This window comes from Aphidius gifuensis, linkage group LG5 (assembly GCF_014905175.1).
Source record: "Aphidius gifuensis isolate YNYX2018 linkage group LG5, ASM1490517v1, whole genome shotgun sequence".
In the NCBI taxonomy this organism is placed as follows: Eukaryota; Metazoa; Arthropoda; class Insecta; order Hymenoptera; family Braconidae; genus Aphidius; species Aphidius gifuensis.
In genome coordinates, this window is record NC_057792.1 from 18499666 (window position 1) to 18522775 (window position 23110).

General features: G+C 26.3%; 3 protein-coding genes and 1 long non-coding RNA gene across 5 annotated transcripts; 3 read left to right on the forward strand and 1 right to left on the reverse strand.

Moving 5' to 3' along the window:
• The first annotated feature begins 128 nt into the window (after nucleotides 1–128).
• Nucleotides 129–1963, forward strand: LOC122858208. Its single transcript, XR_006374284.1, has 5 exons — nucleotides 129–309; nucleotides 511–652; nucleotides 852–1164; nucleotides 1364–1468; nucleotides 1640–1963. It is a non-coding gene; the product is annotated as an uncharacterized LOC122858208 (long non-coding RNA).
• Nucleotides 1964–3593: 1630 nt separating this feature from the next.
• LOC122858069 lies at nucleotides 3594–7237 on the forward strand. Its single transcript, XM_044160741.1, has 4 exons — nucleotides 3594–3830; nucleotides 4008–4531; nucleotides 4774–5375; nucleotides 5446–7237. The coding sequence occupies exons 2-4, from the start codon at nucleotides 4030–4032 to the stop codon at nucleotides 7012–7014; spliced, it is 2673 nt and encodes an 890-aa protein (XP_044016676.1). The 5' UTR covers nucleotides 3594–3830; nucleotides 4008–4029; the 3' UTR covers nucleotides 7015–7237.
• Nucleotides 7238–8264: 1027 nt separating this feature from the next.
• On the reverse strand, nucleotides 8265–10403 carry LOC122858142 (F-box only protein 28). Its single transcript, XM_044160855.1, has 4 exons — nucleotides 9959–10403; nucleotides 9767–9894; nucleotides 9579–9699; nucleotides 8265–9518 (listed from the first exon to the last, which is right to left on the reverse strand). The coding sequence occupies exons 1-4, from the start codon at nucleotides 10049–10051 to the stop codon at nucleotides 8796–8798; spliced, it is 1065 nt and encodes a 354-aa protein (XP_044016790.1). The 5' UTR covers nucleotides 10052–10403; the 3' UTR covers nucleotides 8265–8795.
• A 1809-nt stretch (nucleotides 10404–12212) lies between these two features.
• On the forward strand, nucleotides 12213–23061 carry LOC122858045 (mucin-5AC-like). 2 transcript variants are annotated; one of them, XM_044160686.1, is made up of 7 exons: nucleotides 12213–12543; nucleotides 17591–17661; nucleotides 18291–19013; nucleotides 19083–20172; nucleotides 20250–22337; nucleotides 22419–22626; nucleotides 22707–23061. In XM_044160686.1, exons 1-7 carry the CDS (start codon nucleotides 12530–12532, stop codon nucleotides 23004–23006), a joined length of 4494 nt encoding a protein of 1497 aa, XP_044016621.1. In that variant the 5' UTR covers nucleotides 12213–12529; the 3' UTR covers nucleotides 23007–23061. The 2 variants fall into 2 exon arrangements, with proteins under 2 accessions (XP_044016621.1, XP_044016620.1); XM_044160685.1 differs by having other exon boundaries at nucleotides 18291–20172.
• The last annotated feature ends 49 nt before the right edge of the window (nucleotides 23062–23110 follow it).

Consider the following 23110-nt stretch of genomic DNA (forward strand, 5'->3'; position numbering starts at 1 on the left):
CTTAATCGGTATACATATACCGACTTAGGTTATAGCTTTCATTTTATTTTGACAGATGTCAACAAACGGAATTTTTGGAATTACTTTTTTGTACACGTGTGCGCAACCATGTGGATGTGATCCAAGTTGATCCAACACTTCCAACTGTTCCAACTTCCAAGGCAACTTTCTTTGTTCACCTGCTTTCATCAAGACATCAACGTGGTCTGCTCCAATCTACTCCACTTGGTTCAAAAGGAGCAAAAAATAATAATGTTGGATACTTCAGCAATCAGCTGCAATCAGCATAGCTTCATCATTTGCATCAAGGTAATTAAACATTAAAATTATTTAACAATTGATCAATAATCATCAAGTGATTGATAACTCCACGTGCGAATTAAAATATAATTTAACTAATAGCTGTTATAAATACAGAAAAAAATAAATGTCAATTAAAATAACAATTTTAATTGATGTAAATTGTTTATTATTCGTCAAATTGACTGGATTATTTTTTTGATTCATCAGGATTATTAAAATAAAACTGGATATACCATGAGGCAGACTAAATCGTGATGATTCATATATTACATTCCACCACGTTGTCATCAACTCTCCAAACTAGTTTTGGTGTCTCCAACTTACATTCATGGTTACCCATAACACAATGGTAATTATTTAAAAAAATTAATTAATACAGACAGAATAATAATTGATAAAATGATGTAACAAAATTTATTACAATGACAAATAAGTGATTATTTAAAATTTGAGCTTTTTAACACTGACAAAAAAAAAATAAAACAATCATTTTTTTTTTTTATACCAAGACATTTTGTTTTAATGTAAAATTTTGTTTGATTTATCAGGCTAAAATAATACTGGAAATATAATGGGGCAGATGAATCAAACGTGATGATTTATATATCACAAAAATTTTAATGACGTTGGTTTAGTTTTGATCAACTTGGTCAACAATTTTATGATGCACGTGCTGAATAATATGTGGCTTGATATTATTCATTTGAACAACTACAACGAAGCATGGATAAAATGAAGATGGTCATTATCAGATACTGGAATAAAATTAAGTTCAGCTAGCAAAAGATGGCCTTGAAAAATAAATGATTATCCACCACATTGTCTTTGGTATCTCCATTTATCATCCCACAAAACAAAATGGTAAATATTAAAAAAAAATTATCAATACAAATTAAACAATAGTTGATAAAATGATGTAACAAAATTTATTAAAATGACAATAAGTGATTATTTAAAATTTGAGCTTTTTAACACTGACAAAATAAAATAAAACAATCATTTTTTTTTTTTACCAAGAAATTTTGTTTTAATGTAAAATTGTATTTTTTTTTTATTTTAGATATTATGATGAAAAAAGCTCATCAGCGACGACTATAATTGTTAATTGTCTTTGCTATTATCAACCAATTGTGTATCATCGATGTCTAAGGGATTTTTGCACAAGGTAAATAAATATCAAATTTTTTATGACCATTGATTAATTAAATAAAAATTAAACTAGTCAAAAATATTTGTTTTAATCATGAAAAAAATAATTAACTGGTAATTTTATGAAAGATTTAAATTTTTATTTATTCAGCAAACTAATTTATTTATTTTGTTTATTATTTTTCAGTATTGTACTGACTGATGACAGATGAGATGCAGTTGATATTTGTTTTTTTGTTCTTCGGTTTCAAGTCAAATTTTTAATCAGAGAATCAATTGATAAGTGGAAGAAGAATTTTTATTTCCGTTTCTTGATTTTCTGTTTGAGTGCACTCAAGAAGACTAAGAAGTAATCGACCAGAGTACCACGACAATTTTCATGTACACCATGAACAAAAATGTCCATGGATAATTGGGAATGCAATAGGGTATGAAAATTGTTACATCAATAACTGGCCATTTATATTTTCGTCTTCTTGGGTGGGCTGGAGAACCACATTTATCTTTTAAATTTATTTATTAATTTGACTGTAAAACTTGCAACATAGGTACATTATAATCATTTGAAATGATGATTTATTTTTTATTTGATCATTATTTGATGATGAAGTCTTTATTGAACTTTGGGTACAAAAAAAAAAATTAACAAAAAAAATAACATAAATTCTAGTTTAATTAAATTTCAATTGTTTATTTATTATTTTTTTTTGTTATGGAAATTTTCTTGATAAGATTAGAATGTTTCTTTCTTTATAACTTATGAATATGTATTTTTATAAATTTAAATTAATTACAATGAGCATTTTTTTTGATTCATAACAAATAAGCAATTGGAGTTCAATTAAACTAGACCTTATATTGTTGTTTTTGTTAATTTTCTTTTGGTATTTACTCAGTTATGATTAACAAAATATTTTGTTAATCATCAAGATGGAGCTGAAACTAACGCCCGGCAGTTCCGCGCCCACTTAGAGTTAGCAGAATAGAGTATAGCGAATACATATACATAAGCGCCGCGTGAACTTTTTTTTTTTTGTTTATGGTGTTGTCGTGGCTGAGGGAAAATATTTAAAAAAAATTTATATATACTATTATTTAGAGGGTAAACAAAGTATTTTATATAATAAAATATTGAATTTAAATAAACTTTTTTATTTTTCTTCTTTCTAAATATAACCTACACGTTAACATCGAATTCAATATCTTGTATTGGTCGCCGGAAAGAATTATTGCGGTCCACTTACAGACCGATTCGAATGCAGACGTTTCGTTGCGAAGACCGTTGGTGGCTAATGGCTATTAACATAAAAAAAAATAAAAAATCACTTGTGACGGGCAAATTTTTTTTAAACAATTTCCCTCGGCCACGAACACCATAAACAAAAAAAAAAAAGCGAAAAAATAATTGAAGAAACTAAGTTATTTTTTTTTTTTTGTTTATGGTGTTATCGTGGCCGAGGAAAATTGTTTAAAAAAAATATGTATATACTATTCTTTAGAGGATGAAAAAAGCTACAAGAAAACCACCATAAACCAGGGCATCTAAATTTATTTATAGGGGAAATCAACCGCGCGCCCAGAAAAAACTTAGTTTATTTTAATTTTTTTTTTTTACTTTTAAGTGGGCGCGCGATTGGTTTTCCCCATAAATAAATTTAGATCCCCTGGTTTATGGTGGTTTTCTTGTGGATCTAATTACCCTCTAAATAATGATACATATAATTTTTTTTTAAACAATTTCCCTCAGCCACGACAACACCATAAACAAAAAAAAAAAAAGTTCACGCGGCGCTTATATGTATACGCTATACTCTATTCTGCTAATTCTAAGTGGGCGCGGAACTGCCGGGCGCTAGTTTCAGCTCCATATCATCAAGCACTTTTACAATTGATGTTTTAAAATTGCAACATGTATACCTATAAATTAAAATCAATAAATATACAATTAAATAAACAAGCCACTTAAATTAAACTTATTTATTCATTAAAATAATTAATTAATGCATCCTTGATTATTAATTTACTTTAGCTATTTTATTTTTTGTCTATGTTTTTTGTCTCTCTTTAATCTTGCTCAAGTACAGTTTGGCAGCACTGAATCACCCTCTAGGATCACCCCCAAATCATACATTGATAAATTTATTTTCATGTACATGCAACACTAACAAGTAGTGAGGTAAATAACAATGTCAATATTTACTCAATAATTAAAATGTTTTTTATCTACAATATTCCAGTGTTTTTATCTAAAAAAAAATTCAATTAATTGCATAAAATAGATAAAATATTTTGCATTTATAAAACTGTTTATTATCAAGTGTGTATTAAAGCAATGTTTTGCTGCATCAACATCATCAGCTGATTGGTATTTGACACTGGTAAAAAAATAATAAATAACATTGATTTTTACTTGTTGACATTTGTCTATTATTTTATAAATTATTTTTGTTCTTAATTGATATCTATTTTATTTCTTAATGATCTATTAAAATACAAATTAAATTATTTATAATTAGTAAATTAATAATACCTATTCCTAATTTTATATATTTCAGTAAATATATAAAATAAAAAATTATGACAGCTGTTTATCCAACTCGTTTGGCATCTCGTGACAGTTTTGATGATGAAGATTTAACAGATATTGATGATGTATTTATTAGAGATGGTAAACGTGATACAAAAATAAATGATGATGGAAGTGTTAAACGACCATTAATGGCACCAAGAAAAAAACCAAAAATATCTGTTAAATTAACAAATAATACAATAACATATAGAAGTTTATTTTTATCATTATGTTATGGATTAATTGCACTTGGTGTATTATTTGCATTAATGTTACTTTGTATATTGACTATAAATATATTTCCAATACCATTTAGTATAATGAAAAATTGGTTTTCAATAAAACCATCTATTTCATCAATAAATACAACAGACATATTACCATGTACATCACTTGCTACAAGTGTCGTGTGGATTAGAACATTATCAAAGCTAACATCAGAAGCACCACTTCGTAGTGTTGATGTTAACAATGATGGTGTTGATGATGTTATTCTTGGATTTAGCACAGGTTTGTCATAGCTATGCAATTTCTCATTTGAATGTTTATTTTGTCGTTTAATTAATTATGATTTTGTTATTTTATATTTTGCTTGCAGATTTAATAAAAAATAAAAAATATTTTTGATTTGAATTTTTAATTGCTTCGTAAGTTTTTTGTGTTAATATATTTTATTATTATTTTTGTTTTGCATGAATTATATGTTTTGAAAATAAATAAATTGCTTTATTTTAATTTTTAATTTATTGCAGGAATTGATGCACTTGATGTGCCTGAATATTTTTGTAATCTATATTTTGATGGTCAAGTACCATGTCTTGGTGGAGTTATGGCAATTGATGGTAAATCTGGCAAAACATTATGGACTCATTGGACAGAACATGCAATATTTTCAATTGATTGTAATTTAGATATAACAAATGACAATATTAGAGATTGTATTGTCACTGGACGTGGTGGTATATTACATGCAATTGATAGTATCAATGGTAAATTAATATGGGAATTACCAGTTGATGAATTACCATCAACACTTAATGATGAAAAAATTATATTAAATGTTTATGATGCACGTTATATTACTGATGTTGATAGTGATGAAATAAGTGATGTTATTGTATCACATACAATGCAACTTGGTAAATTTCGACAAAGTAGAATAATATTATTATCTGGTAAAACTGGTACAATTATAAAATCCATTGAATTTTCTAAAAAAGAACAATTATTTATTGCACCACAAGTAATGGTATCATCTGATGGTGATGTTAATTATTTATTAGCTTCATGTGCACCTGATAAATCTGGAGGTTTATATGTCATTTCACAACGTGATTTTTTGTATGGAAATTTGGTAAATATACATCATCTTTTAACTGAAATAATTTGTTGTTTGTTTTATAATTTTTGATGGTTCTTCTTAGGATAAAATGAAAACAATACAGCATGGAAAAGGTGAAGGAATTTTACTTCCTTTAATTTTTGTTGACTTGACTCTTGATGGTATTGAAGATATAATATCAATTTCATTAAATAATTCTACAATAAGAGCATATGATGGTTTGACATATCAGCAATTATGGAATTATACTGTTTCTAATTCTGAAATAATAAGTATACCAATACCAGGCTATTACAATGATGATAAAATACCAGATATTATGATTAAACATCAAATTGGTCCTGGTTTTCCATTATACTATTATTCAATAACAACAATAATTAATGGTAAAAATGGTAAATCATTATTTGATGAACCAATTAAAGACAGTGCTAATGGACAAATGTCAGGAATAATATTATCTGTTGATGGTTTTGGTAATGATTGGTTTTTACATTGGTCATCAAATTGTTTAGGCAATAATATTGTCAATGAAAAATATAGTTTTTTACAAGGACAAACATTATTATCACAAAGTCGTGCAAATTTATGTAAATTGCGATTTAATTCAACACTTAATATGAAACTATTAGCAATGAGTCAACATGTTGGACCACCAGGACAATCATTATACTCATCAGATGATTGGAAAAAAATTGAATTTAATAATTCTGATAAATTACGACAATATTCAAATGATAATGATGATAAAAATACAGTACCACTTGTAGCACAAAGATCACCAATTATTAAAAATTTACAAATGGATATTGGTGATCCTGATCAACAAAATAAACAAATAATTGTCGATGAAGGTGGTGATTATTATATACCAAATAAAAATGATGATAAAAATTCAGAGTTATATGAGCCATATTCAATTGGTTTATCATCAATTGAAAAAAAAATTAATGACAATAATAATTATCAAGTAAATCAAGATTGGAATGATAATATTAATAATGCATGGAATAATGTACCAATTGATAAATATGAAATGTCATATAATGATGATACAAGTCATTTAGAAACACCACAAGATGAAACTGAATTTAATACTGATAATAAATATAATTTTATGAATAATAAAAGAAAAAAAAGAATTCGTAATTTACGAAAAAAACGTTATGATGATAATTTTGATAATAAAAATATACGACAACCACCAACTGGTATAATATTACCATCATTTAATAGTGATAGTGATAATAAAAATAATAAAAAAACAATTGATTTAATATTTTCAACATATTGGCTACCATCATCAGAAGTATCACTTGTTCTTTTACAAAAAGACATTGATTGTATACGTATAAAAGAAGAAAAATTAAATTCTAATAAATTAGATATTGAAAAAAGGGAAAATATTATTGCTGAATGTTTAGCTGAACGTGGTATTAATTATAAACATTATAAAGATGAAATTGATGAACGTGAAAATCGTAGATTTTCACTTGGACAAATGACTATTTATCGTATTAAATTACAATGTGTTTGTCCTGATGATATGTTAACTGGACAAACTTGTAAAGACATTTCATCCAAGCAAAGCTGGTCCGCCCACATGGGAAATACTGGAAATGGTTATTTCAGACCTAATTATAATAAATAAAACAATCATTAAGATTATATTCAATTATTTACTAAATTTTTTTTTCTTCAAATGCATAAGATCAAAAATTTAATTAAGATTATTTCAAATAAATATTCCAAAGTGTGTCATATTAATCTAAGTTTTTTTTTTTTTTTTAATTACTATTATTTTTCTTCATGTTTAATAATTTATGTGTATAATAATAATAATAAAAATAAGATGAATTAAATTATGTATTACTTGACTATGCTTGTTATTTTTTTTTGTTTAAAAATATTTATTGCAAGTGTTGTCATATAGCTTGCCTTGAGATATTTATTTACAAGTTTGATCAATATTTTTATTATGAAATATTAGCTAACATGTTGTTGTTTAATATTAAAAGCAATCATGATAAATATTATAAACATGATGAGTTTATTATTAATAATCAAGTTGAGAATTTAAAGAATTTTAATCGTTCAACACAAACGGATTATCGTGATAATGAAACACAAACTGAACCTTGGAAGCCTCCCTACTGTCTTTTACATTCTGGTATTTTTATTCTTTTATTATATTTTATAAATATTATTGATGATTTTATTTTCATTAGATACAGAACCAGAAGTATTGAGTTTTGATGATTTAGAATGGAATTATAATTTACCAGTTGGTGTTGATGAAATTGAAAAAATAAAACAATTAAGAATAAAAAATTCATGGAAAAAATTAATGTCACCGAGTTATTGTGTTGATATAAAAATTCAAGAATCAATAATTGCAATGATTGATCAACATGATTGGAAATTTTATGACAAAGTAATTTTAAATATATATTTAATATTAATTTTGTATTAAATTAATTAATAATGATTAAATTATTTACGTAATTAGGAGCTACAAAAAATAGTAAACACACGTCTTAATGAAATTGAAAAAATAATAAAGACTAAAAATTATTATCAACAATTAAAACAATCATTGAGATTTGAAAAAATTGAAAAATCATTAAATAAAATACGTGATAAGAATATTAATAATATTAAACAAAATTTTAATCGTCAAGTTCGCAAGTTAAATGATAAATATCAAGATAATCATGTCGAAAAATCAAGTCAATCAAAGTCCATTTTATTATCATCAAAACCAATGAAGAAAAATACACAAATGAACAATTTTTTGAAGCTTGATCAAGACCTTGATGATATATTAGCTGATGATTTAATATTCAAAGGTAAAAATCAATAAACTTATACAAATAAATAATTAAATAAACAAAGTCTTGCTAATCTGGTAATTGATGATTTATTTAAATATTGAATACATATTACAGATGATAATCAGTCAATTAAAAATACCTTGATAGATAAATATTCAACATCAATACGTAGACCAGGTGTACCATGTCATCGTGAAAATAAATTAACCGATGAACAATTGAAAAAACTTTATGAACATTTAAAAAATATAAGATAATTTTTAAATAATATTTAAATTTACAATAATAACAAAAGAAAAAATATGCAAAATTGACAAAAGAAAAGAAAACCTTTTATCAATTAATACATGCAAGTATTTAAATAAAAAAATTTCATTTAAACACTATTTATTTTTTTATAGAAGAATAGCTTCTTGATTATTTTTTTCTTCAAAATAAAGAATATATATAATTTTTTTTTCATTTCTTTAAATCATAATAACTGTAAGAGTATATTTTTTTTTTTTCAAATAATAATTTTAAAAATTTGTAAACTATTGTTAAATGTACAAAAAAAAAAAAAAAAAAAAATGGAAAATTGTATATAAAATTGAATATTTTAAACAGTTGATACTGAATCTGATGGTTTTAAAAGATCAGACATGAATTTTTTAAATTTATCATCAGCAGCATGAGTTGATGATTTTCTTTCAACAATTAATTTACGTTTTTTAGCTTGTAATTGTTTTGTTGTAACAGCATTATTATTATCAATTGGTTTAATAATACCATTTTGTTGTGTATCTTCTCTTGCTCTTAAATATTCAGCAGTCATATCACCCATTTTTTGTTCCCATTCTGTCAATGTTCGTCTCATTTCAGTCAATTGTAATTCTTGTTCATGAATTTTTTTAGATTGTTCTTGTAATTTTTTACTTTGTAAACGCATTTGTATACTTTGTCGTTTTAATCTTAATCTTATTTTCATGACTCTATTATTTGTATTAAAACACATAATTTTATTTTTTTTAGCACGATTATATGCTTTGTTAATTGTTTGATTTAATTTATCTGGTGTTAAACTATTTATTTGATTAAATGTATGAGAAGTTGATGATGTTGATGGATTATGATGTGATAAAATTGAATTACTTCTTCCTGGTAGTTCATATGATGTACTTATTGTTGATAAATTACTTTTTAATTCTGGTAATATTTTTTCATCAAAATGTTCCATAGCCATGCTACTTATGTCACGTAATTCTTGAAGTACTTCATGTGCACGTGGTGCATTTCTTGTTTCCATTAGCATCCGAAGAACACGAAAGGCTTCGTCAATAACCTATTAATAATATTTATACATTAATTGAAATTATTTTAATGATATAATTATGTCAATTACCTTTCCTGGTATAAAACAACAAATACGCATATTGACATATTTAATAAATGTCATTGACATCATTGAAATTCTTGTCTCTAGGGCACTTAAAATATCACTGTGTCGAGAAAGACGATGATTTCTAGAAAAATAAATAAACAAAAATTTATTTATAGCAATTAAAATATATTATTTATGCATTTTTTTACCTTCTTTCTGATTCTCTTCTTGGTAATTGACCCTTAACTGATCTATAACATTGTGCATGATATTTTTCCATCAAACTAAAACCACGATTTAATAATTTTTGACATGTTCTGTCAAACTGCTTGCAAATCTATTATTTAAAATTAATAAATTATTAATTGAAATATTATTTTATTATTAATGTATATACGTACAATACGATTCTTGGCTATTTCATCATATGATAGAAAACCAAGAATATGCTCCAACACGACATCAGTCAATTCAATCAGCAAAAGTTGACGCATTTTTATTATTTTTTTATTATTAAATAATTTTATTAATCAAGAATATTTATTGCAAAATACTAAAAAATATATATTTCAAGTTCAATGATGAAAACAAATGGCAGAAAAAAAAAATTAAACAAAAAAGTTAATTTTTTTCTTTTGTTTATTTCGTTGTAGAATTATTTTTGTAATTTTATTTTTTTTTTCTAAACAAAAACTAATAAATAATATTTAATTATTACTTGAAAATTAATAAAATTTTTATTTATTTTTTAAACAAACAATTAATGTTGTTTTTCTCTCGCAAATTTAGATGGAATTATAGAAAGAGAAATTAATAATAAAAGAGAGATAAAAGAAAAAAAAAAAAGGGTTTCTCTCTTTGTTTCTTCTAGCGAGTAATTTGACAAGCTTTGTAACAATGTCGGTAAAGCAGAGTTGGCGCCCAGACAAAATAACAAATTCAAAAAAAAAAAAACTCGTATAATTGCGTAAATGTTAAAATTATAATCAAAACAAATTCTTGTAATATTTTTTTTTTTCTATAAAATATGTAGTTGTACATGTTGTATACACAAATTAAATATAAATTCAATTATTTTTATTTTTTTTTATATTTCATGTTTCGCATGATTACTTAAAGTATTTACAACATTACGTGTCAGACAGGATAGACATAACGCAAATAAAAAAATACACATCTATATTTAATATAAAATAAATTCAAGAAACAAGTGGTTTTTTTTTTTGTTATTTTATTTATTTTTCTATTTTAAAAACAATTAAATGCAACAATTATTTATTGTATCCTGATGGACAATTATTTGTTTGACGAGCGTTAATTGGGCTTACTTATTTTTGTCATTTTCAAGTATATCAACAATTATACGATGTTTCAACTTGAATTTATAATATTGTTTTTTTTTTTTTCTTTTTTTTTGTCTATAAAAATATCTCATTATGAGGATTGGATGATGATGCTGATTATCATCAACAATAATAATATTTATACTTTTTATTATTGTATATTATTATTTAAAAAAAAAAAATGTTTTTCTTTTTTTTTTTTTAATATTAAAACTGCTCGTTGAAGGGACATTATTTATACGAAGAACAATGGAATGTAGCGGTGTTACTTTGTGGCTAGCCATGTCTTGTTTTTGCTGTGATAAAAAATAAAAAAATTATTTTGACAAAGATAAAACAATAATAAATATATTTTATAAAAATTTAAAAAATAAAAAAAGGGCTGTTTGTTTTTGCAACCCTTGAAAGTGTGATTTATATGGCAAATTGTTTATTTATTTTTTTGCTTTTTTTACGTTTGTGTATATTTGATGTTAAAATAATATCCAAACAATAGAAGGGTTGAATTTTTATTTATATATATTTAACAAGTAAGATTTTATAAGAGATAATAAATTAACAAAACGTTTGAGCATTGAAAATAATGAATAAAAAATTTATTAAAAATGAATAAATGAAAAAAAAAATAGTTGCAATTCAAATGTCATTTGTTGAGATTTATCGTTAGATTTGTATTCATAGGATTACATTATATGTATTATTTTTTAAGCGAGATAAATAAAGAGATGAAAATAAAAAATTTAAAAAAAATAAATAATAATATTAAGTAAGGACCGCAAGGGCCATTGACTTTAGATGTTTTTATAAGAAAAAAAATTTCAAAGATTTCTTATCATATGGTAAGTTCATTTATTCACGGGCTTCTGTCATGTTGTTTATGAATTTTATTTATTATCATTATATTAATTGTTAGTTAAATTAATTAAAAAAAAAAGACAAAAATAAAAATTATAATTTGCATATTTTCAACTGTAAAATGGATATTTTTTAATCAGAAAAATCATTGAACAAAAAGTTATTTAACCTTGTTGATTTTTGTTGTCTTCAAATTTATGCTGATGGTTCATCATCATCACCATCATCATCATCAAGAATTAAACATTAATATGTGAAAAATATTTCATTTAAACATCCGGAAGGTATAATGATAATAAAAATTGTCCTGGCAAGCTACTTCTATAATAGTTTAATAAAAAAAAAAAAAAGATTTTTTTATCTGCGACAGTTGGTTGAGAGTTGGGAGGACCCCTTCCACTTGACACTGTGCAATTCTTTCTCGTGGGGTATAAAGAAATCCACATGCACGTTCGGGGAAGCAAGTCTTTATAAGTAGAAGTCATCCAAGTCCCCAGGACTCCCTCTTGAGACACGACACGATCAGAAACCGATTTCCACAAAATAAACTCTGTGAAAAATCATATCAAAAAGAAAATTTTTCTATTCAATTCAACAATATCTACCATCAGCTTAACAGCTTAATTAAATTTTTTTTTTTCCACCAACACTTTATTAATAATATAAAAAATAAAAAAAAAAAATTATTTGTGCAATTAAGCTGAAATAAATTGCATTTAAATTTTCAATGATTTGAAAAAGATAAAAAGTTTCACTCAAAAAAAAAAAAACAAAATGATTTCAAAGGGGTAAGTTTTTAACATAAATATTTTTTAAATTTTATAAACATTATTAATTTGACACATAAATAAAATACAATGGAAAATTAATTAATAATTTCGACAACGTAAACATAATTTTTCGCCCCTTAAATTCGATATGTAAAAGAAAAAAAAAAAATTCTAATCTCGCACGTTTTAATGTCTGCATAATATAATTTATTAATTTTTTTAAATTTATAATTCATATTGTAATAATTTGTTGTCCATAATTACAGTGTGATTATAAATTATGTCCTTGAAAATAAATTGAGGACAGTATTGTTTTAGTAACATTGGTTTGATTTGCACGTTTTTTTATATTTTTAAATTCAATTTTAAGTATCAATGATAGATGGATGACGTTATTTAAAATTATTTAAATAATCGTGTTGAACAAATATGAACAGGTGTAAATATTATACCATATATTATACATGTCATTGAAATTATATTCGATTATCACATATTTGTCTTTATTCCTAAATTACATTATTTATTTTTCATTATTATTTTTATCCAATTAAAAAATATTATTATTATTATATTGTAAATGATATTAATGTCACAATTGTGTGTATAAATATTAATTTTAATTGATGGATTGATTTGATTTATATACAATATTGACATTGAACTCGAAAAATATTTATCAACTTACGTGTATAGCTACTACATTTATCCTCGACATTGTACTGTGGTACTATTGCAATATACACAGATTCCATAAATGGTTATGTCTTAAGAAATACTGGAATGTTGTGTTTGTATTTATCCATATAGCTACCCTTTTATTATTTTTATATTTTTATTGTCGTTTTATTGGCAATTTGTATTTTTTGATTGTTTCATTATGGGGTAGTTATTTTTATTATAAATTTTATTGCGGTCTTTTAAATTGTTTAAATTTAAATTTAATAAAACAGTCGGCTTTTAGTTTTTTTATTTTATTTTAGATAAAAGTTATTAGGAAATTTAAATTTTTATCTTGAGGATAAGTAGGTTTGAAGGGAGGAAAAAGCGGTCTTTTTTTTTATGGAAAAAAAAATTATTTAGTTTTGAAATACGCGGGGTTTTCGATGAAAAATAATTATATAATTATATTATTTAAAATTAAAAAAAAATTATTTTCTTTTTGATTTTGATTAGATTATTTTAAATCGTCTTTGATTTGAAACTTTGAAAGTTTTTTTAAATTTTTGTATGAGCTTTCGCCAGTTGGCGGGAATAATTTCTCGTTTGAAATAAAATTTTCAAATTTTCCAATTTGCATGCAGTATTTAAAAAAATAAAATTCCAAAGAATTTTTACTGTATTTTTTTTTTTTTTAATTTGATAGATTATTCATAGCTTTTTTTTTTTTTTGTAACACTATTAATAAACAAGCTTTTCGCTCATCAAAGAAAATTTCCTCTTAAAAAAACAAGCAGAATAAAATGAAAAAAATAAATTTGTTTTAATTAATTTTGATGGAAAAAGTTTATATTACTAATTATTATGATATCACATAATTTATAGATTAATATTGAATGATTTATTATCAATATAAAACCAGTTTTCATGTATATATAAAATATTATATTCATTTGACGGGTTTGACCAGCATCACCTTAATTTCAAATAAACAAATTATAAAATTTCCTATATATTTTTTTTTCCCTTTATTATCTATTTGCCTAATGCGGATATTACATTGACCTCAACCTTAACCATATTGCCAATCAGTTAACTTATAAATAATGAGCTTTTATCGTTGCAATCACCTTGACGTACAAAACAAATAAAAAATTATACATTTTTTTATTTGTCATTCAAAAAATCATAAACGTTTTTTTATTAATGTAAAATAAATATAAAATAAAATATTAAAACATTCTTATCAATATTATAAAATAATAATTATCTTTTTTATTTTTCTTTAAATTATATAATTTCAATATCTATAAATAGAATTTCAATTGTAAATAAAAATAAAAAATAAAAGCACGATTCTCGCGATTGAAATAAAAAAAAAATATTATAATAAATAAATAAATAAAAAAAAGTATATACAGAGGTGACAAAAAATCGTGTAGCACGTACGAGTAATTTTCTCGAAGGCAGTATATTCCTTTAATTGCGAATACCCATGCATGCGAGAGTAAAACAAGCGAGGCAAATAATCGTGAGGATATACGATCTCAGTGGTGATTGTGGCGTCGTCGTTCATCGTCATTATCCTTATCTCTTGGTATAAGGAAAAGAAAATCAAGAGTATATATATATACAACTTATCCATCTTCTGCATCAGTGTGGGGGCAAAGAAAATAGAAAAAACAACATGATGATGATGATGATGATGATAAAATAAAAGGAAAAGAAAAAAAGAAAAGAAAAAAAAAGTCAAAGAGAAGCAAGTATAACTGCCCCTGTGTGTTGTATATAAATATATGATATAAACGACCTTGCAAGCAACCACGTCAAGGTTGTATTCTCATCCAAGTTGACTTCTTGGCTATTGGGATAATAGCCGTGGGTTCAGTACACCTCTCAGCATCTCATTGCACCTTTTACTCTTTTCTTTTTTTGGTTCTTGCAATTCTCATCATCTCAGCCCTCAGCTATCATCTATTATATGAACTCATATTATTTATTCTGTTTATATATGTATGTATATTTTTTTTATTTTATTTTTTTTTAAATTTCTCCCGACAGTTTTACTCATCTTCACACTTATCTGACGTTTAACTACGTGATCATACGGGTGTCTTTTCTTTAGCTAGTGGCACAAGCTTATATGCTATTCACTGATGCTAATCTTTATGCTATTTTATGAACTTCTTCTTTTCATCTATATCAAATAATTAGACTTTTTTTTTTTTATACATTATATTTATATACTCCTGGTGAAGATGTATATTTGTTTTTTTTTTTTTTTTTTGAAATTAAATGGCGGTTTTATTATGAAGCTCGCTCTTTGAAGGAAAATATTTTTATGATTAATTTTTTAAATGGAAAATTGTGTTTTTTTTTTTTTTAATTTGAAATATTTAAATTTTAGAGTCGAAATTAATTGGCGAAATAAATTTGAAAAATCGAAATATTTCGAAATTATTTTTTCGATAAAATTCGAAATATTTCGAAATGATTTTCAATAAAAATCGAAATATTTCGAAATGATTTTCAATAAAATTCGAAATATTTCGAAAAAATTTTTTAATAGAATTTAAAAAATGGGTTTTCTTATACAAACTTTTAGTAATTTTTTCATGTAATTATAAAATATATATGAAATCATCAAATTCAATGACCTCAATTTGAAAATTAAAAACGTAATAATACAAAAAAGATTATTTAAATTGAATAAATTCTTCTCTCTGAATTAAAAAATTTACATTTTATTTAATTTTTTTTTTTCATAACACATAGTATTACTATTATTTTTTTTATTTCTTTGTCACTGTGTTAACGATTTGTAATGTCCCTGAATAACCATTTCAACGATATGACTCATTTAATTACAATAAATATATATATAAAATTTATAATTGTAATTATTTTCTATATTTCATGGCACTCATTGCACATAACAATCAAATTACTATAAAATAAATTCCTTTTTAAATAATTTATATACTTACATGTAATGTTAATTATAAACACAAAATCAATCAATCAATTTGTCAAATATAAATAAATAAAAATAAAGGTGACCGAGTATCACACATTGTTTGTATATTGGTAACAGTTCTCCACCAATGAATCACCACAAAAAAAAATAAAAACAAACTGAAAAAAGACAATGGAAAATTCAAATAAAATTCAAGTTTAATCCTGTCTTATAAATAATTTATATAAAATATATCGATATATACTGTATTAAGAGTAAAAAAAAAAACAAAAAAAAAAGTCGGTTCTCCAGCCAAAAACAATAACAAGTGTATATATTAAAATTTTTTTCATACTTGAATAAGTTAAAATATATAAATTTAATTTTAAAATTTTCACCTGTTTACCGTTATACAAATAAAATCCAGCATAAAAATGTAATTACTTTTAAATTTTATCTATCATTAAATAATTTTTCTAAATATTTAAATTACCAGCATAAAAATAGATAAAATAAAATAATAAAATAATCAATTGTGACATTGAAAATAAAACGTGATACTAGTGTCACTGACATTGTGGTGCTTATTATACCTTATATAATATCTTGTACATTATGTCATGTTGACCATGGATCCTGATTGTTTATTTAAGCATAAATTTACCTACCAAGTGTACCATCAAGTCACAAAGAGAATGCACCATTGGTGTCATAATAAATGGATAAAGGATAATCCAAACATGCTATTTATATTTATTTATTTATTTAACAATACGGTATTTTATATTATTATTATTATTACCTTGCTTGATACTGCCATACTGAAAAAAAATTTAAAAAAACAACAAGTAGATTTTCAAGTTGATTTTTCATTTAACTTCCTATATGTGAACACAAATATTATATGCTTTCTTGTAACCAACAATAACCATAGACAGAAGACATTTGTTAAGATGATTATCTCTTTCTTCAATAGCTCAATGGTAATATGCTATTTAAAAAATAAAAAACAAGTATTTTATTTGATGTAACAATGCACTTACAATGCGTAATACAGCAACGTGTAACATAACAATTTTAAAAATTATTTATACTAGCTGTATTTATTGATAAATCCTGTAATGTATTTTTATATATTTTTTTTGTTTTTGTTTATCGGATTATTATCCTTGTTGTTGTTGTTGTTTTTTTTTGTACTGGATCCTGGCCAAGTGGGACGTAACTGTTGAGTTTGGCTGATCAAATCAAATATTTTATGCAGGAATTTCATGTTGAGGAAGTGATAAAATTGCACAAGGTCAATTCGTGCATGTACCCTGAATGATATTATTATTTTTTTTTTCATTGTTTTTTATGTTTTAATATTAATTTTAAATATTATTTATTTTATAGCTTGATCTAGTTTATTGATATTAAATGATAAACATTTTTTTTTTAAATTTATTACAGAGGTGATAATGTCCTGAGACATAAAAAATTCATCGTGAGCTGTTTAATACTTGCAGTGTTTTTAGAATCAAGTAAGAAAATTATTATCCTAATTTTATATATATTCATGAGTTTGTAAGATAACTAGTATGTAAAATTCAATTTCATTGAGTTGTTATTTAATGAGAAGAAAAAATAATAAGACAACAAAAAAAAAAAGTATCTTTTCCTGTCCACAAACTCACTGTATTTACGATTCAATGTCATGTTGATCGGGTATATCCAGTGCATAAAGAGTACATTCAACTATTTTTGTAATATCAATAGAAGTGCAAGTGGAATATTTTTAAAGATGTTGTTGCTGTCAAACTGGTTTACACGAATCCCAATGAATTCAATAAATTTTATAGAGAAAAACCCTTTTTTGCAATAACAAGATCTATTTACTCTGTAATCATCTTCATGGATAATCATTTTTTTTCTATCCATGCGTGATTATTATACATCTATATTTATTTATTTTTTTTCTTTCATTATTGATTTATACTATGTTGTTATTTGAAAGATCCAAAGAGTCAAATTATCCATGCTAATTACTCGAGTGTGTAAATGCTACTGAATGTGATATTATTATCTTTCTTGATTATTTTTATTTAAATATATATATCAATTAATTTAACACTAAATATATATTTAATATAAACATATGTATATTTTTTAGATAATTATGTTTATGGAATACAACATCAACACAGACAGTCAAATGATTATCAGTGTCAAGAAGAAGGTTTTCATGCTGATCCAGTTAATTGTAATGTTTATTATAGATGTGTTAATTGGGGTGATAATAGTCGTTTAAGTAAATTTAAATTTGAATGTGGTCCTGGTACAGTTTATTCTGAAAGTAAAGGATATATTTGTGTTCATCCACGTGATAGTGAAAGACCAGAGTGTAATGAATTGACAAATGATCTTGATTCAAGTTTACATTATGATCAATCAATTAATAGACAAACTACAATGTCTTCATCATCATCATGGACATATGGATCACCATTACCAAGTACTTTATCACCTCAAATTACAACATCTTCATTGCCAAATGGACATAAAAAACCAACGAAAAATAATTACAATAATAATGGATATCCTTCATCAAATAATTATCCAGGAATGGCAAATGACAAGCCATTAAACAATAGACCACATGGATCATCACCACCATCATCTGCCAGTGGATCAAAAGAATGTCAAGAGGAAGGTTTTAAACCTCATCCCAAGGACTGTAATAAATTTATAAGATGTGTCAGTAATGGTAATTCATATCAACAATATGAATTTACATGTGGTGAAGGAACTGTTTGGGATCCTTCAGCAAATGCATGTAATCATGCATGGGCAGTTAATAGAGAAGGCTGTGGTAGTGCTGGATCATCGCAAAATGGTAATTATCCAACTGAAAATAAATATGATGGTGATAATGATAATAGAAATAATCAAAATGGATATCCAGGTCAAAATTCAGGATCAAATGATAATATAAATGATAATAATAATGAGGTAAATGATCCAGAAAATGGTTCAAACGATGCAGCAAGTAATGGTCAAAGTGGTCATCCAGGTAGTGGCCCAGGGGTGGAAGAGAATGAACATGAACATCAAGGAACAGTTGATGAAGTGCCAAAACCTCCGGGTGGTCTTTATCCACCACCTGAAAATCCACAAGAGCCTGGTGAAGAAAATAATATTCCATCTAGTCCACCTGGTTATCCATCTCAACCATCGTACCCATCACAAACTTTTCCACCGAATGAAATAGAAAATTCTTCTCAGCCAACACAACCAACAGAGCCATCAAATGAAATGGAAAATTCTTCTCAGCCAATACAACCAACAGAGCCATCAAATGAAATTGATAAACCTTCTCAGCCAATTGATAAACCATCATCAGGATCTTTAGGACCTGCAGGAAGTTGCTCAGAAGAAGGCTTTGTCTCTGATCCTAACGATTGTCATAAATTTTATCGTTGTGTTCAAGGCGAGGGTTCATCATTAACAAAATATGAATTTACTTGTGGTGAAGGAACAGCATGGGATCAAGGTCTTTTAACTTGTAATTATGAAAGTTCTGTTTCAAGTTGTAAAGGAGGATCAAATGATGAAGGATCAAAACCTGTAGATAATAATGTCTCTACAACAGTTTCAACTGATATTACATCAACAGATATTGCCTCTAATCCCAGTCAAACTGAAGAATCTTCTATGACTGATAAAAATGAATCTACAACACAATTAACATCAACAGATTCATCTGATATTTCTGGAGCTAGTGGAGTTGGTCCAAATCAAGATAATGGAATACCTCCTGAACAAGCTGGTGGTTATCCTATGCCTGGTGCACCGAGTGATGCATCAACGACTATAATGCCATCAGAAGAAAACACGTCATCTGATAATTCATCACCTGATACTGGTTCAAGTACTTCAACAGGTTCAACTGTACCAGATGATAGTCAAAATGAAATATCTTCAATGACTACACCTGAATCTTCTCATGCTTCTACAGACATGTCTGGTTCATGTACGGAAGAAGGCTTTTTCAGGTAACTTGATTAAAAAATTTAAATTTTCTTTTATACTTGACTTTTAATAATTGTTTGTTTTTTTTTTTTATTTAAAGTGATCCACAGGATTGTCATAAATTCATACGATGTGTATCCAGTGGTAAAAAGAGCTTTATCAAGTATTCCTTTACATGTGGAGAAGGAACTGCTTGGGATCAAAATCTCCAGACATGTAACTATGAGGCTTCTGTTGAAAGTTGTGGTGGACAATCTAGTAAACCAATGAATGAAGTAGACAGCTCAACACCAGAAACAGAAAAGCCAACAGAAAAGCCACCAAGTGATAGTTCAAGTTCAGAAATGCCAGAATCATCAAGCTCAGAAGCACCAAATGAATCTACAACTGAAGTATCATCAGTATCAAGTTCTGAAGATACAAATAATTCTGATGCTACAACTGAAAGTGAGCCAAGTTCAACTACACCTGATGAATCTACAACTGAAGTAACAGTATCAAGTTCTGAAGATACAAATAATTCTGATGTTACAACTGGAAGTGAGCCAAGTACAACTGCATCTAGTGAAACACCAGAAGAAACACCAAGTTATGAAACTGGCCAGAGTCCAGATTCAGAAAGTCCAAGTACAACTCAGGCAGTTGAGTCTTCAAGTGAAGCAACAACTTCAACAGAAAATAATGTCGATGATAATTCAGAATCTCCAAGTACTACTCAACAAACTGAAGAACAAACTTCTGTATCTTCTTCAACAACAACAACAACAACAACAACAACAACTGAAAATTCAAATGTTGATAATGATACTTCATCAATAACACCTGCAGGAAGTTCAGAATCTTCTGAAAATACACCATCAACAACTCCAAGTATGAAACCAGTACCATCTAATAATTCTGGCAAATGTACAGAAGAAGGATTCCATCCAAATCCTTCAAATTGTCGTAAATTTATAAGATGTGTTGGGGTAAATAAAGGTTTTATTAAATATGACTTTGACTGTGGACCTGGAACTGCTTGGGATCAATCTCTATTGACATGTAATTATATTGATCAAGTAGAATCTTGTAAATCAAGTGGAAATCCATCTGATTCAGGAAATGAAAAACCAACTAGTTCTGATGGCCAAAAACCAGGTGATTCTGGTGACACAAATAAACCTGGATCAAATGAAGATAATAAAGAAAATACCACTACTGAAAATTCTTCAGTATCAACAACACCAACATCAAATGATTCTTCTGATTGTTCAAATAAAAAACCCAATAATACAATTGTTTGTAATAAAGCAGGTTTTTATCCACATCCAACAAATTGTGCTAAATTTTATCGTTGTGTTGATAATGGTAATGGTTTTAATGTTTATTACTTTGATTGTCCACCTGGTACTAATTTTGATCCAAGTATCAGTGTTTGTAATTATCCAGAGTCAATTTATCCTGCTAGAGATTGTAGTGGTTCATCAGATAGTGGTACTACACCATCAAGTGTATCAAAACCAACAACTCAAGAATCATCATCTAGCAGTACTACAGATAGTTTATCATCTACCACTCAAAAAGAAGAAATAAGTACAGATAATACAGAAACAGGAGGAGAAACAACAACTCAAGGTGGAGAAATTACAACTGTAGGTGGAGATGTTACGACTCAAGGTGGAGAAATGACGACTGATGGTGGAGACATGACAACTGAAGGCCCAGATGTTACAACTCAAGGTGAAGAAATGACGACTTTAAGTGGAGACATGACGACTGAAGGTGGAGATGTTACAACTCAAGGTGAAGAAATGACGACTCAAAGTGAAGATGTTACGACTCAAAGTGGAGAAATTACGACTCAAAGTGGAGAAGTTACGACTCAAGGAGATGAAGGTGGATATATTACACCTGACGATGGAATAACAACAACAACAGAAACTAAAGAACCAGGACCAAGTACAGAAGGTGCTACTGAAAGTTCTGACGACATGACGACAACTGAAAGTTCTGATGACACGCCGATAACTGAAAGTCCCCCAGTTCCAATAACTAAACCATCTGAAGAAACAACTCCAGGTGAACCAGAAGAAACAACAAAAACAGAAACATCAACAATGGCTGCTGGACCCCTAGATGCTACACCATGTCCAATTGGAAATTTAACAGATGAACAAATTGTATTAAAATGTCCAACTGGATTTGCTCGGTAATTATGATTAATTTTAATTAACTTTCTTATTTTTAAAATGGTTGAATAATTAATTTTAATATCAATCAATTATTACAGTCATCCAAAACATTGCTCATTATTTTATCAATGCACAACGGAAAGCAATATGGAAATAAAAATTTTAATTCTACGCTGTCCTGATAATACAACATTTGATGAGAAACAAATTAAATGTCTTCCTGAAGAAGAAACAGATGAAAAATGCACAACGACAAAACATTCTGAAAGATTATTCAGGCGATTAGCTAAAACATCAATTGATCCAGTAAGTTATAATAAGCAATAATTATACAATTAAAAACAACAATGAAATTATTAATAACAATTATTTGAAATATTTTTTAGATAAAAGTATCAACAGCAAGCTTGTGCCCAGATGAAGGTCATTATCCTTATCAAAAAGGCTGTAGCAATGCATTTTATAAATGTAAAAGAGACTCGAGAAATTCCCTTCAAGGATATTTATACAAATGCCCACAAGATTATGTTTACTGGTCTGTCTCAAGACGATGTGAACGTGCCAATCGTTTGCCTGTATGTTCACAAGCTGACTATGATGACAACCAACAAATAAATTCATGGCAAAATAGAACTGGAATACCCATTGAAGATTTTAATTTATCAGCAAGAATGATTTCTATTTAAGATAATTATTCATAAAAAAAAAAAACAATATGACGACAAATTATTAATTAAAAATTCAATAAATTAATTAACAATTATTGGGTTTTTAATTAAAAATAAATTTG